The sequence below is a fragment of the Suricata suricatta genome, chromosome 12 (genome assembly GCF_006229205.1).
Source record: "Suricata suricatta isolate VVHF042 chromosome 12, meerkat_22Aug2017_6uvM2_HiC, whole genome shotgun sequence".
NCBI lineage: Eukaryota > Metazoa > Chordata > Mammalia > Carnivora > Herpestidae > Suricata > Suricata suricatta.
The window spans coordinates 29,380,192-29,394,666 of NC_043711.1; the positions used below are offsets into that span (position 1 = coordinate 29,380,192).

At 44.9% G+C, this 14,475-nt stretch overlaps 1 protein-coding gene and 1 long non-coding RNA gene across 2 annotated transcripts in view; one reads left to right on the plus strand and one right to left on the minus strand.

The window, feature by feature from the left end:
* LOC115273780 overlaps positions 1-14,280 on the plus strand; it is a 33,320-nt gene extending 19,040 nt beyond the window's left edge. The window contains exons 3-4 of the long non-coding RNA XR_003900943.1: positions 11,502-11,641; positions 14,062-14,280. This is a non-coding gene — a long non-coding RNA (uncharacterized LOC115273780). The remainder of the gene's footprint in view (positions 1-11,501; positions 11,642-14,061) is intronic.
* CADPS (calcium dependent secretion activator) overlaps positions 1-14,475 on the minus strand; it is a 467,826-nt gene that overhangs the window by 186,364 nt on the left and 266,987 nt on the right. The window contains 1 exon segment of the mRNA XM_029917033.1: positions 4,996-5,107. Within this exon segment, the coding sequence (XP_029772893.1) occupies positions 4,996-5,107 (112 nt within the window).

Here is a 14,475-nt window from a genome sequence, read left to right on the forward strand (position 1 = left end):
GTGTTGTAGGCTGCTGGACGCAGGTAAGTCAAGGTGCCACTTGCGGGGGTGGGGGGCGGGCGGGTGTACCTCCTCCTCCCCTCAAGGGAAGGCCTGTCCCTATATGTCACTCCATATCCTGTTCCGTTTCCTGAGACCCCAGCATTTGGGAGATGGAGGGAGGTGCCACAGATCCTAGGGAAGCTGACCCTCTCTCCCGAGCTAGTCTGGCCTGAGAGGTGAAGGGAGTGATGGGCTGGGAAGCAAGGTGGGGGTAAAAGAAAGCCCAGCCAGGGCCAAACAGCAGCAGGCAAGTCCCTGAGCCTCCTTCTGCTCCTGCCCATTTGGCGAAATCAAAGCAGGAGCAGCGCTCTGGGCACCCGGAGCTCGTTAACAGGACTTCCGCCATATGGATTCTGGGCGTGTTTCCCACTGGCAATATGGCGTCCATTCGCCGACACAAATGACCACAGCTCATTACTGGCCGCTCCACAAAGACTTCTTCCATGTGGTGGCTCCTCCCCAGGGAGACTTCCTCTCCAGGGTGGATGGAGCGATGAGGTCACTGCTGTTCTCCTCCATCTTCATCCCCACCCTGCCATGTGCCTGACGGGTCGACGTCTCCTTTGCATGTGTCAGTCCTGCTGAATTATTAGGGGTCCTCCTGGGTGCACGTGAGCCCTGAGCAGTCCAGACACCTCATCTGGACATTTCAGGCTGCTGATCAAGCACTTTGTCATCCCAGCGAGGCCCATGTGTGCTGTGCTTTGATGTGGTGACTCTGGTGTGGGAACATAACCCACTCTCTGCAGTAAGTTATAGGACAGTCAGCCCCTGCTTCTCTTCTTACCTGGCCGCCCAGGCAGGGCCTTCTGGGGGCAGGGGGCGGGGGGACTGTTTTCCCCTGAGCCTTCACCTGGCTGATCCTCTCCAAGCTTTAGCCTACACATCCTTCCCTACTTCTGCATCCACTTGACCTGACCCCGGGAAGGCATCCCTGACCCTCAGATTGGATTACATCCCTTTGCTATGTGCTTCCCAGGTGCTCTTTCTCTAGCAGAGCATTACCACATTGCACTATAATTGCTAGCTTTTATATCTGTATCCCTTAAGTTTTCTTGAAGTTAAAGACTTTTGCCTGTCACTAGCCCTGTTTGCTCTCAGCATGCCACAAATGATGGGACACCACGCGCCCACGATCGTATCCAATGATCATATTGATCATATTGATAATATTACAGTGTTGGCAAGGGTGTAGAGAAATCGTCGCTTTTGCTTTTTGTGGAAGTATCCATTGGTGTGTACTCTTTAAGGGACAATTTGGTAGTGTCTGTCAAAATTCAGATTTCGTTCAGCAAAATACTTTTTTAAAAACTATCCCACACATATACACACATATGTGCAAAGAAATAAATTCAAAGTTATTCAAAGAAGCATTGCTTATAGAGCCAAAGACTCGAAACAATCTAAATATATTATGATACATCTATACATGGACTATTACACAGCTACGAAACAGGAACCACGGCAGTATGGGCTGACACAGACTAATCTCTAAATAGACTGATATTTCAAGCAAAGTACAAAACAGTATGCATACAGTAATTTCCAGCTGTGCTCACTTGTTCTTTCTCTTCCTTCCTTCCTTTCTTAAAGGGATACACACACACACACACACACACACACACACACACACACACACGCTTATATATGCTATGTTTATCCATGTATGGAATACTAGAGGTAGAATACACAATAAGTTGAAAACAAGGCTTTTCTCTGGAGAAAATACTAGGGCAAGAATCATTCATTTTTCCTATTATCCATTACTTTTTTTTTTTTTACAATGTATGAATTATTTTTTCAACGAAAAATGTCCATTAAAGTGAAACACAATGAATATCGTTGAATGAATGAATGAATGTAGAGCTGGGATTTGAAATGCGGCCGTGTCCTGCCAAGCTTGGGAGCAATCAGAGCCCAGAAACACTCCCTTGGGGGTACAAGGAATTGCTTCACTTTAAAAAAGAAAGCAGGCATCACCAGCTGCGGCCTGTGGAGGTGCTGACAGAAGAGGGCGCGCCAGCTGGCACATGGACGGGGCAGGCTAGGTCCGCGGCAACTGGTGGAAAGTACCTCTGGGAGAAAGGGTCAGTTCATATCTAGGGGAACATCTGTGGGGCTGGAGAAGAGAACGCGTTCTTAAGAAATGAGTACCAGGTTGTGGCAGCTCGAGGCATTCACCCCAGCACAGAGCCGGGGGTTCTATGTCTGCATAGAGACAATGTGAGAAAGTGGAAATGATCCTGGAGATGAGTCAACATTACTCCTGGCAAGTTCCTCACCTCCTCTGGGCCCCAGCACACTCATCCGTACAAGAGGAGTAATAACTCATTAGCGTTATTGTAAAGCCTCAGTGAGGGACTGCAGAGTCCTCAGGGCAGTGCCCTGGCCAACGGCAAATATACGAGGCACAGGCACCAACTAACTAGGTGGCTCTGAGGAAGCTACCTGCCTTCTGTGGGAATCTGTTGTCTCCTCTACAAAATAAAAGGCTTTGACTAGCCCAGTGGGTTTAACTTTTCTGAGTGGAAACAGCTTTGAGAGATTGGTGAGTGCTTGGGACTAGTGAGTCCGGAAAAATGAAAAATGTGCCCCCTCCCTACCTCAACATTTGCAAACAATTTCAAGGGGTTCCTGGATTCCATGGAACCTTCTGTGGACTCAAGCTGAGCATTCCTGGACTTGGCTCTTCTAATAGTCTGGTCTAAATCCTAGTAATATGATTCCAGGTCAGCTGGATAAATGAAAGCCAGATTCAGAAAGTGGGCAAAAAAGGCAGAAAAAAGAAAGCACAGCTAATGTGTTCTTGCTGGCGTTGTTAGAAGTGTGTGCCTTTGTGTTGGTCTCGAGGTATTCTCTCATTTTTCCACTGATGACATATCAGAGGGTTAGAGAGATTGAATGTTTTGGCTGAAGTCATACAGTTTTTAGGAGAAATTATGTAATCAACCAGTATGACAGGAAATGTATTGAGAGTCTCCATGCTGGGCTCTGGGTGTATAGGGTCGTGAACAAACTAGTTGAGGCTTCTATGCCCATGGGGTTTTTCATCATCTAATGGAGGGGGATGGAAACCAACATGTCTGTAAATTCTTCTTTTTTTCCTTGGTGATCAGTTTAGCGGAGAGGGGGCTCAGGCAGTGAATGAAGGAAGATGGGCAGTCAGGGAAAGGCTCTCTGAGGAGGAGGAGGCATTTATGTAAGGAAGGAGGCAGCCTTTTGAAGAGCTGTGGGCAGTGGGGAGAGTGCTCCACTCAGGGAGAAAGCCCTCGAATGCAGGAGAGAATGGCTTATGTGGCAGACTGAAATTTGGCCAATGATGCTCGGATACAGTGGAAAAGGGGAGAGGTAGCAATAAATGAGGCCGAGGAACTGGGCGGAAGCCAGATCACATGAACCTTCGTAGGCTGTGCTATAGAGTTCAGATTTTTGTTACAAGCAGTATGGGGTGATGAAAGCATTTTAGCTAGCAAATCTAATTTATTTCCTGAAAATACTGGCTTTTTGGGACAGAGTCCATAGCTGAGAAGTAAGAAGAAAGGTCTCTATTATCTGAGTGGTACTCAAAGGGATTGGTATCACCCTTTGGGGTGTTTCAGAAATTTGGGGGACAGTTTTGGTTGGCAAAATAATGGTGCTGGGCTCTGTTGGTATTGAATGGACGGGGCCCAGGGATACTACACGCCAGGCAATGAATGAGATATTTCCTCCCCACTGAGGAATCATCCTGAATCTCACCTGACTTCTAAATATCCCCACTGGATATGAATGGAGGTGGAAAGGCCTGTTTATCATTAACCAAGTCCAGATCTTAAATCTTTTTTTTTTCATATTGTTAAAAAGAAAACCGGAGGCCCAATGTGGTGTCACTTAGACCTTATTCCCAAACCAGCGCTCAGTACATAATCTGACTGCAGCTCCAACCTCCCCCGGAAATGTAGTCCTAACATGTCTGTCTGGAATTTTCCAATCAGCACCAATGAGTCTCCCCTCTCCATCCTCCGCCAAAGAAAGATGGTATCATCTACGTGACAAGACCCCTCACTTTGACCCTGAAGGAAAGCCACCTTGCCTAAAACAATCCTTTTCCTTAGCTAATAATTTTCTTGCCCCCTCTACTTGCAGATGGGATGGAATGCTGCCTTACCCACGTATCATTTCCAATTGAAACTTTAAACTTGACTCGTCGCGTTTCTGGAATTTGGAACAATACCCACTCAAAGTATGTTTGGCACTTTTCCAGGGAAGCCTAGGAAACTTTGTTTCCTGGTTAAAAGTTTCAAGAAATCAGTTTACTGAGGCTTAAGCCTTCCAGCTTCTACCATCCACAGTGGGTTTTGTGGCTGACTCCTACAGAGTGGTTCTCCATATGGGAACAAGGGAAGCATTCCTTCTGCGGGTATTCTAGTGCAGTTGTACCCGAATTGCTACATTTTTGAATTTATCTCCTTCCTATTACTATAATTTTAAGATTTTATTTTTAAATAATCTCTACACCCTACATGGGGTTCCAACTTACAACCCCGAGAGCAGAGTCACATGGTCTTACAGCTGAGCCAGTTGGTCACCCCAAAATTATGTTATTAATTCCCTTTTATTTCTCCTTTATTCTATGTCACTGTATTGATTTTTAAATTGTCAGGTGGGTAGGTTGTAACATTGTCTGAGAATTTCACTTCAAGCTAGAAAGGGCACTACAAATCTCTGCTCTAAAGGGTGTCTGGGTCTGAGGGTGTTGAGCACCCCTGCTCTATCTTCTGCGGCATGCCCTCCTCGTAGCCCAGGTTTAAAGAGGGGAAACTGAGGCTCGGAGAGGTGGAGGGACTTGCCCAGGATCACACAACCAATGGAGAGTAGAGCCCGGGACTCAAACCTTCATGAAGCCAAACCTTCCAGTACTTGGCGATGCCGTCTCACGGGACCCGGGGACAACCGGTGATGGGGAGCACTTACCCGGCCGAGCTCCTTGTCCTCCAAGGCCAGGACTCCTGTGCTCTCTGTGAACAGCTTCACCTTCACAGCGGGCAGTGCGTGAGTCGTCGAGAAGTCGCCTTGGGTGCCCCAGCTGCAGACAGAATCAGAGACGTCAGTGCGGGGACCTCAGCCTCGACAATGCTACACTCAGCTGCTTCTTCCTGAGTAGGGGGAACGCAGGGTTAACCCCAGGCAGCACGGGCTGTCACATCCCACCACCCCCCCCCAAAGCTGCCAGAGTGACAAAAAGTGTTAATTAACTTGTTAGGCAAATGCAAGACAGATGCTCAGAAAGTTGCCACGGGTCTTCACAGAGCTACAAGGAATCACTTGGAATTAACATGAAATCGAGTTGGCGAGAACTTTTCCCCATGCATTTCAGATACTTAAAAACTATTTCAGGGTAACCACTAATACTTCCTTGTATCCTTTGAATCCCTTTTTCTTGGAAACAGTTTTAGAATTTGAGACCAGGCTTCATTTGGTCAAAGCCAACACCTGACTTTAAAATGCTACGTCAGTAGGAGTCGGGAGGTGGGGGGCCCTATTTCCTTTGGCATTCAAAGAAATGTTGAACAGAGGGATGGATGAAGCTTGAAGAGTGAAAGGCAGAAGAAGGAGAAGTGGGAAATGCCCTTCCCCACGGGTCTGTGGGAATCTGAGTCTTAGACTTCCTCAGAAGAGAGCCTGGCTTACCTAGCATTTGGCCCGGGTGCCGGGCCGGGCCGGGCCTCAGATGTGGCCTTTTCATCTACTCCTCATTGTTCTCACAGAGCCATACCACCCATTCTGCACTTGAAATCAGTGTGATCTTCCAGAAGTTTTGACTGGATTGCACTGAGCCCCTGCTCTAAAGCCTTCCATGCCCCCCATTCCATTGCACTCAGGGTGCAATCCAGACCCTGGGGTGCAGCCTCCAACTCATCTGCTCCAGGGTCATGAGTCTCTTGATGGTGCCACCTCAGGGCTGTGGCATACATGTTTCCTCCTTAGGCAATCCTTCCCCCCACCTGGCCACCTCTTCAGAGCTTAGCTTCAATAACACTTGCCCAGATAACACATCCTTAGGTCTTCCAGCCTCAATGTGGTCCAGAGTTAAACTCTCTGGAAGATACTGTTTAATTTTCTGTTCTAGCAATTCCTGGACTTAAAATTATTTATTTCTGTATGATTGTTCAATAACTGAATCCTCTGGATTTTTTTTGCTTATATGCATACCTACTATTTAGCAGTGTGTAGCACACAGAAGACACTTAAATATTTGTTGAATAAATAAGTGATGCCAACTATATATTCTTTCACAGAATTAGGAAACAGGAAGTGATATAATTTTGCATAGAGATTTTTTTCATTTTGCCTCATATGATGGCCAATTTCCATAATGTACAATATTCATTATAATATTACTACTACTTTTAGGTTTATTCATTTATTTGGAGAGAGACAGAGAAAGAGAGAATGCACACCTGTGAGCAGGGGAGGGGCAGAGAGAGAGGAGAGACAGAATCCCAAGCAGGCTCTGAGCTGTCAGCACTGAGCCCGATGCAGGGCTCAATCTCACAAACCATGAGATCATGACCTGAGCTAAAATCAACAGTCGGAGGCTAAAGCAACTGAGCCCGTCAGGTGCACCTAAAATACTATTTTGTAATGACTCTGTAATATAACACCTTTTAGATATATCATAATTTATTTAACCAATGCTCTATTATTGACACGGGGCTGGACATTACTTTATTTCATCTTTGATTACTTCCTTGGGATAGAGAGCTAGATGGGTGTTAGAGAGGCTGCTCCTACAGTGCTCCCAGAACTGTGCTCTTCAATGAACACTTCCAAGTCTTGGGACACTGATTCCCAAAATGCTTTCCCCAGAAGTGGCCACCATCCTCCCACCATCTGGGAACAAGTGAAAATCACATACTTCTTGCCTTCATGGGGCCCCTACTCCCCCTTTCTCCTGGCTTACTTTGTCATTCCTGTGTTCATGGGTACTCCTTTGACTAAGAGCAGGCTTGAATATTTTACTTGGTGGCTATAGGTTGTTTGTATTCCTTCTTTTGCAAATGATGGAAATAACTTCTAGTCTCCATGTTGGACTCCAATAAATCCTGTTACATTAACTCAAGGGCATGAGGAGTCTAGAGAAAGCTGACAGGACAGCACCAGAAAAATGGAGGTAAAGGGGACCCAGGTGGGGACCTAAGGGCACAAAAATCACTGAGGAAGTACACCAGTCATGACAGAGAAAGGGAGAAGACACGTAAAAGGACAGGCAACTGACCAAGAGGCAACAGGTTCCAAACACAACAGCGCGATGTTAGATGTATAGACAGAAGTTCTGAATTTTGGTCCACAGCTGCTGCAAGCAAGCTCCTAGGACAGGGAAGGTCTGTGCTAATAAAGGCAACACGACAGGGCGTAGGGTTTTGAATCAGACATGCTTAGATCAAATCCTGGTTAGTCACAGATGAACTGTAGGATTTGGGGTAAGTAATGAACATCCCTGTACCTCAGTGTGCTCAGCTATAAAATAGGCTCATTTCACAGAACCATTAAATAGTAAAGATGAATAAAAATAAGATAAAGGTAAATAAATGTAGGGGTGCCTGGGTGGCTCATTTGGTTAAGGGTCAGACTCTTGGTTTCGGCTCAGGTCATGATCTCATGGTTCATGGGCTTGAGTCCCACAGTGGGCTCTGTGCTGACAGCACAGGGGTCTGCTCAGGATTCTTTCTCTCCTTTTCTCTCTGCCCTTCCCCTGCTCACATGTGCATGCTCTCTATCTCTCAAAAAAAAGGGGGGGACTTTAAAAATTTGTAAATAAAAGGAAGGAGTAAAAGAAAAAGTAAATAGGCTTGAAACAACAGGAGAACCCAACAGATTTTGGCTACCTTCCTGTCCAATTAGGGTATGTAAGATATATTCTAGTAACATGATGATCGCTTTTATTTCGTGTTATCTATTCAACACATATTTACTAAGAGTGTACTAAGTGTCCAACCCTGTGCCAGGCAAGCAAGATAGACATTGCTCTTCCTCCTACACAAGGTAAGCAGTACAACAGTTATCATCATCCCCATTTCACAGATGAGAAAACTGAGAGGAAACTCAAGATCTTGCCCATTTTATCCCAGTGAATTGTGACCAAGCTGGCTGGGACCCAAATCTCTTAATCCCAATGTTACAACTTTCACTGCTATACTGTCATAATTCTAAAAAATAAGCATTATTAATAATTAGCAATATTGGCAAAAAAACCCCCTATGATCATTAATTTATTATTTGTGCTTGATTGTGCTATAAGTCTCTTTGGGCATTTACCATGATTGGTCATAGAGATGAAGAAGATTCCTTCTGGAAACCAAAAGAGTTCTGGAGTGAGATGCATTAACACCAAGCCACAGTGAGGCCTTGATCTCAGTGCCCTGGGGGTCCCGTGCACTCTATTCGTAGGATACTGTTGTTGGGCCTGGTTTGTGGGGCATTTCTGGGCTGCTCAGCAGGCACTGAGTCAGTCTGCCTGAACCCCCAGCTAGCCAAGGATGCTCACCTCAGCAAATGTTCAACATGATGCAGAGTGTGGGACCCAGTAAGGCCTCCAACGCCATTTCAAGCTGGATGAATTCAAGCCGCTGGAGGCTGCCCTAGATCCCAGTCCATTTAGACACTAAGTGGCCTTTCCTTTCCACCAGAGCTATAGCTGTGCTTTTGGCTTCCCACCATGGCGTTTGGCTCCCATCAAGTTTTTAGATCACTGATGATTCCCAGTTTATCAATCAGATTTCAAAATGGAAGCCCTGCCCAGGGGAGCAGGTCAGGAAGGAAAGTCTCCAGTCTAATCAGCATCGGCTATGTCATTTTCAAGGCCTGTGCAAAATGAAAATGTTGGGCTTCTTGCTCTAAAAGCAGGAGAAGGTGCCACTAGAGGTACTAAGAGATACAGTGTTCTCCTTTCTCAGAGTAGTTCAGCTCAAATGCATGTTCCATTGTTCCCTTGAACCTCACTTGACGAGCCCAGGTTTAGATATAAAATAATGAAGAATTTCAAGACGGCAACACAGCATTCAACCAAACAGGTCTGAGCATGGGGCCTGTGCAGTCACATGGGTCACAAGCCCATGAATAAAGTTCTGAGTCCAATGACACCCTGTGTGTTTAGCCAGGACTGAGGATGGACCATGCCAGAGAGACTGGCTGTCACTGGTGTTGATGTGAACCCTCACCCTTCACTACAGTCTATAGACTTTGTAAAAATGACTCTGACTTGTTTCTGTAGATGCTTCTTATTTGAAGAAGACTGAGGGAGATTACATTATAAGCACGCTTCCCTCCCCCTGTTCCCTTTTTTACCAAGTCAGGGAAATGTCCACTCTTTATCTTTTTCTAGGCACAGAGAGGCCTGACTATCTTTACAACAAAAAGTTAATATTTATTCAGTGATTACTATGTGCTAGGCACAAATTCTTCTCTCAAAAGTGTTATTCAGTCATACACGCATTTTTTTAAGTCATCTTAGCCATCTTGTGAAATGCTTATAATTATTACTCTCAGTTACAGACAGTAAACTCAGACTCAGACCAGTTACAGTGTGTCCCGAATCACACACAAGGAGCAAACAGCCATCTGACTCCACAACTCAAACTCAAACATGGCACCATGTTGCGTTCCTTGCCCATTCCACCACCTTGCTGCTCTGTGTCTTGATCCACTGAAATCAGTTACCTTTTACCTTTAACTCAAAGAAAGAGTTCTGTTTCAGGATTGATGGGCCACTGGGCCACTACAGCTTCTCAGTTTAGATTTATTTCACATGTTCAATATGCTTCACAGAGCACTACCTAACCGATAGACAAATTAGCCAGCAGTGGAAGCATCAAAAGCCTTGGCCTTTTGGTGGGTCCACACATCATTAAATGAATCTCTTCCTCACTGTTGCCTTCTTCCCTGCTCATTTCTTTTGCTTTGCTGTGCACTGACTGTGGTTATTAAGATGAATGCCTCTTCTTAAAAGTTTCCCAGAACGGAAATACAATTGCACTTTGATTTGAAAAGACCAGAGGTTGGTAAAATTTATTGCAAGCAGTAGCTGGGGAGGTTAACTAAGTTCTCTCTGAACACAGGCAGATAAAGGAAAGTGGGTGAGGCGTCCTTCTTTCGTGACCCTCTCCCATCATATTTGCCACTATAATCACACTGTACAGCTAGCTCACACAAAAAAAGCTAAAAATAGGCAGCAATTAGCAAGTGCTTAAAGTTTACCAGGCCTATGCTTTTCATAGATTATCTCATTTAATCCTTCTGACTGCTCTGTGAGGTGTATTCTGCTATCTGTCTCCACTTTATAAATGGAGAAGCCAGGACTTGGGGAGATGAAGTAAGTAGTCCAGGGTTTTTGGCTATCATTGAGCCACACTTCAAACTCAGAGTTTCTGACCCCAGAGCCCACGGATTAAACCATAGAGCTTCACGGCCTCTTGGTAACTCACAGCACAGTATTATAGTGTAGCTTGACTATCTGTGTGTATCTGTCTCTCTCTCTAGATGACAAACACCTTGGGGGCAGGAAACATGGCATTAATTTTTAATCTCTTGTACCAAGCAAAGGGGCTGGCACACAACAAATACTTATTTAATGACTAGGTGGAAGTGACAATTCTGAGTAACCATGTCACCGAATTCAGGGGATTGTGGAGATGCGACATTTGAGATAACCAAGAGTATGACTGCCTCCTTTAAGCAAAACTGAGAGTTTTATCTCCTTGGACACTGGATGATTTTTTGGAGCACACCAGCTCTCTGAAGTTTAGAGTTTGGCAGCACACGGTGGAGACCCAGCATACGTGGCAGGTAGGACACCACACTGAAGAGCAAGGCGTATGTCCTTCAAGGTCAAGGTTGGTTAACTCATGAGGCCGAGGGCTGGAAGCAATGTGAATGCCCATTGTTATAATGCTGGAGAGTGCCACTAGGTTATAAAATGAACTATTATTGCCACTTGTGGTCTTTTTAGCCATAAACATGCAAGCATAGACTATACAAATGCAACTACTCAGGGGCGCCTGGGTGGCTCAGTCGGTTAAGCATCCGACTTCGGCTCAGGTCATGATCTTGCGGTTCATGGGTTCCAGCCTCGCATCGGGCTCTGTGCTGATAGCCCAGGGCCTGGAGCCTGCTTCTGATTCTGTGTCTCCCTCTCTCTCTCCTCCCTTACTCATGCTCTGTTTCTTTCTGTCTCAATAATAAATAAACATAAAAAAAAAAGAAATACAACTACTCAGAGTGACATCTCCAACTAAATAGGAATGTATACTGAGACAAGTGAGTCCATTCCAAACCAAGTACCTTTTACAAGAGGTTGGGGAATAAAGACACGAGCAGTCCAGCATTCAATACATGCCCTATGTGGCATTGGGTGAAGCTCTGACTTCCAGTGCTTTCGGGATCATACCTCTAATCAGCCCTTCGTTTCTCCCTTCATTTAGGAAACCCTTCCAGAATGTCTACCAGATGCAGTCACTGTGCTCGGCACTGCGGCCAATCCAGAGGTGAATAGATATCAGAACCTGTGGATATTGTATTTCTCCTGCAGTGTCCTATGCAGAAATAATCACACTAAACAGATGTGAGTTTGAGCCTTGATTTTCACATCTTTACTTGGGGATAAGAATAACGCAGACCCCAGAGAATTGATGGAGGTGTAAGTAAGAGAGCTAATGCATATACACTGTTCAAAACCCAGCACGCGGAAAACACTAAAATAAATAAAATCCCTTCCATTTTAGGAATATAGACCAGGCTTTGGTAAACTATGTCCCACAGGCCATGGCCAAATACCTGCTTATGTATGGCTGATGAGCTAAGAATGGTTTTTGCATTTTTAAATGACTGAAAGTAATCAAAAGAAGAAGGATATTTTGTGATGCATGGAAATTACATGACATTTAAATTTTAATGCTTATCATGGGTGGGCGCCTGGGTGGCTCAGTCGATTGAGCATCCGGCTTTGGCTCAAGTCACGATCTTGCGGTTTGTGGGTTCATGCCCTGCGTCAGGCTCTGCGCTGACAGCTAGCTCAGAGTCTGGAGCCTGTCTTCAGATTCTGTGTCTCCCTCTCTCTCTCTGACCCTCCCCTGCTCACAATGTCTCTCTCTCTCTCTCTCTCTCTCAAAAACTAAAAATAAAAACATTAAAAAATTAAAAAATATATAAACTTTAATGCTTGTCAATAAAGTTTTATAAGGACACAGTTACCTTCACCCCTTTACACATTGCCTATGCTGCTTATTGCTTCAAAGGCAGAGTTGAGTAGTTATGACAGAGACCATCTGGTCAACAAGCCTAAATTATTTACTTTCAGGTCCATTATAGAAAAAGCATGCTGACGCCTGACAGACACAGGTAAGCCGCTGGTTCAATCTAATGAGAAGACTTTTATTTTCATTAGCAGATCAGAAGAAAGTATGCTCGCTGGAGCACATCCACGAAGATAAACTGTAAACACGCACTTACAAGGACAGCTCAGCTCATGGTGATTCGATTTGCTGCTCTAAATTCTTCATAGAGCTCTTTCCAACACTCTTGGTGTATTAGAAGATTGGGGATTGTGTATCATAGCGTTTCAGACACGTGGTGCCCAAATGCTGCTTGCAGACCTACTGATGCTGGCTGACTCATTTCGTCACACTACATCATTATTAATATCAAATAATAAACATGAGTAGCAGATAATTCATATTTTGGGGCACGGAGATGACTTTTAAAGTCACAGCACATTATTTCTCCAAACCTGTTCCACAATGCCATGGCTTTGAAAGTAAGCACTTTGATCCTTGGGAGAAATAAGGGAGAGGAATATGCTTGGGTGGAGGGAAAGAAAACTGCTGCAAAGCAACCTTCTACTGTGTGTTTGGAGAGCATCTGCTTCATTGCAGTCACATCTCTGTTTACTATTTAAAGCCTCTTATTTGCGGAAGCCTCCTCAGACCATATGTTATCAACAAATGTTGCTAATCAAATATACACAGTAATTTTCATTAGAATTTCCTCCACCCCACTCCCCCCATGAACAAAAAACAACATTAGCCACAAAGGGAATATACCTCCCAAAATGACAGTAAACATCCACTGCAAACCTTTGACAACAGAGTGATATTTATGAAGGCATATGTGAATAAGCCAAGACAACACATCCACGTTAGGCAAATTAGGACCCTTGGAGAATTGGATTTGGGTCAGGTTGGTCTTGGGGAATGATGTCATTAGTTGCCATGGCAATGCTCAGCATAAGGCCATGATTCATGCCACGGAGACTGGATTTGCATTTACTCAAGGTATATGGATCATGTAAGCTGGCTGTTAAATTGGTGTGGTTCTTAAAATTAACTGTGAGCTTTAACACAGGAGAATTGTCATTTCAGGGAATGAAAGTGCCTTGGTCCCGTTGCTAAGAGGGTAAGTTAATCATTGCGTGGAGACAACTGGCCTGCCTCTCAGGCAGACGGCATGATATTCTATGCCAAGCGAATCAATTGTGCCATCACAGTGTGTCTCATGCAAACTAATTGATAGGAGGTGATTCAGGGCCTTTAATGTACCAGAAAAGCTAAACTAGCTCTTATCTACATAAACGAGGCATTTGCTTTGTAGAAATTGAGTTGTCCGCGAGGTGGAGAGAAGGCGGCTCTGGTTTGCCTACTTGACATTTCCACTGGAATGTCTTCACTCCAGGAATCTGAAATCAGATTATCCCAACCTCAGCTTTAGCTTTCTCCCCTTACATCTGTGCCTCTGAGACTTCCCCAACTTAGCCAGAGGAATTGCCAGCCAGCCGGACATCATTCTTCTTTTCTCCTCTTCACCCCATGTGCACTTCATCATCAGAGTTTTCATACCTCCAACATTGATCACACATTGCTACAGAGGAAAATAAATCAAAAACGGGAGGTTGGAAGTACCAGAAAAACTACAGACCAACGGGGTATTAGCAGATGTGATAGAAGCAGAGGCTTAGAATGTGCCTGAGTGGTTGTGCTTACTCTCCAGGCCCTCTGTCGTCGCCATGAGCAGAGCTTACCCAGGTAGCTGTTATCACTCCAACTTGCATCCAAGATGCAGGAAACAGGTGGGAACCCAGCCCACAGTGAGAAGCTGACTCACCAGGCCCACATCTTGAAGCAGAGCTGCCCAGGTGAGCCTGACATGACTAAGTCAACCCCCAGCAATTTGCAGATGAGCGAATGAAATAAATGACTATGGTTTTAAGCCATTGAGTGTTGAGACTATTTGTTACATAACAATAGCCAACTGATACAGTGCCTTTATTTGGTACCTAATCACGTCCTCCTGGTTCTACTCTGTGTCTTCTAGTTTGGTCTGGAGTCATCAGGTAGAATAGCATATCCTGGAGAACCCAGACACATCTTATAGTCCTTTCATACTATTAAAATGTCTACTGCA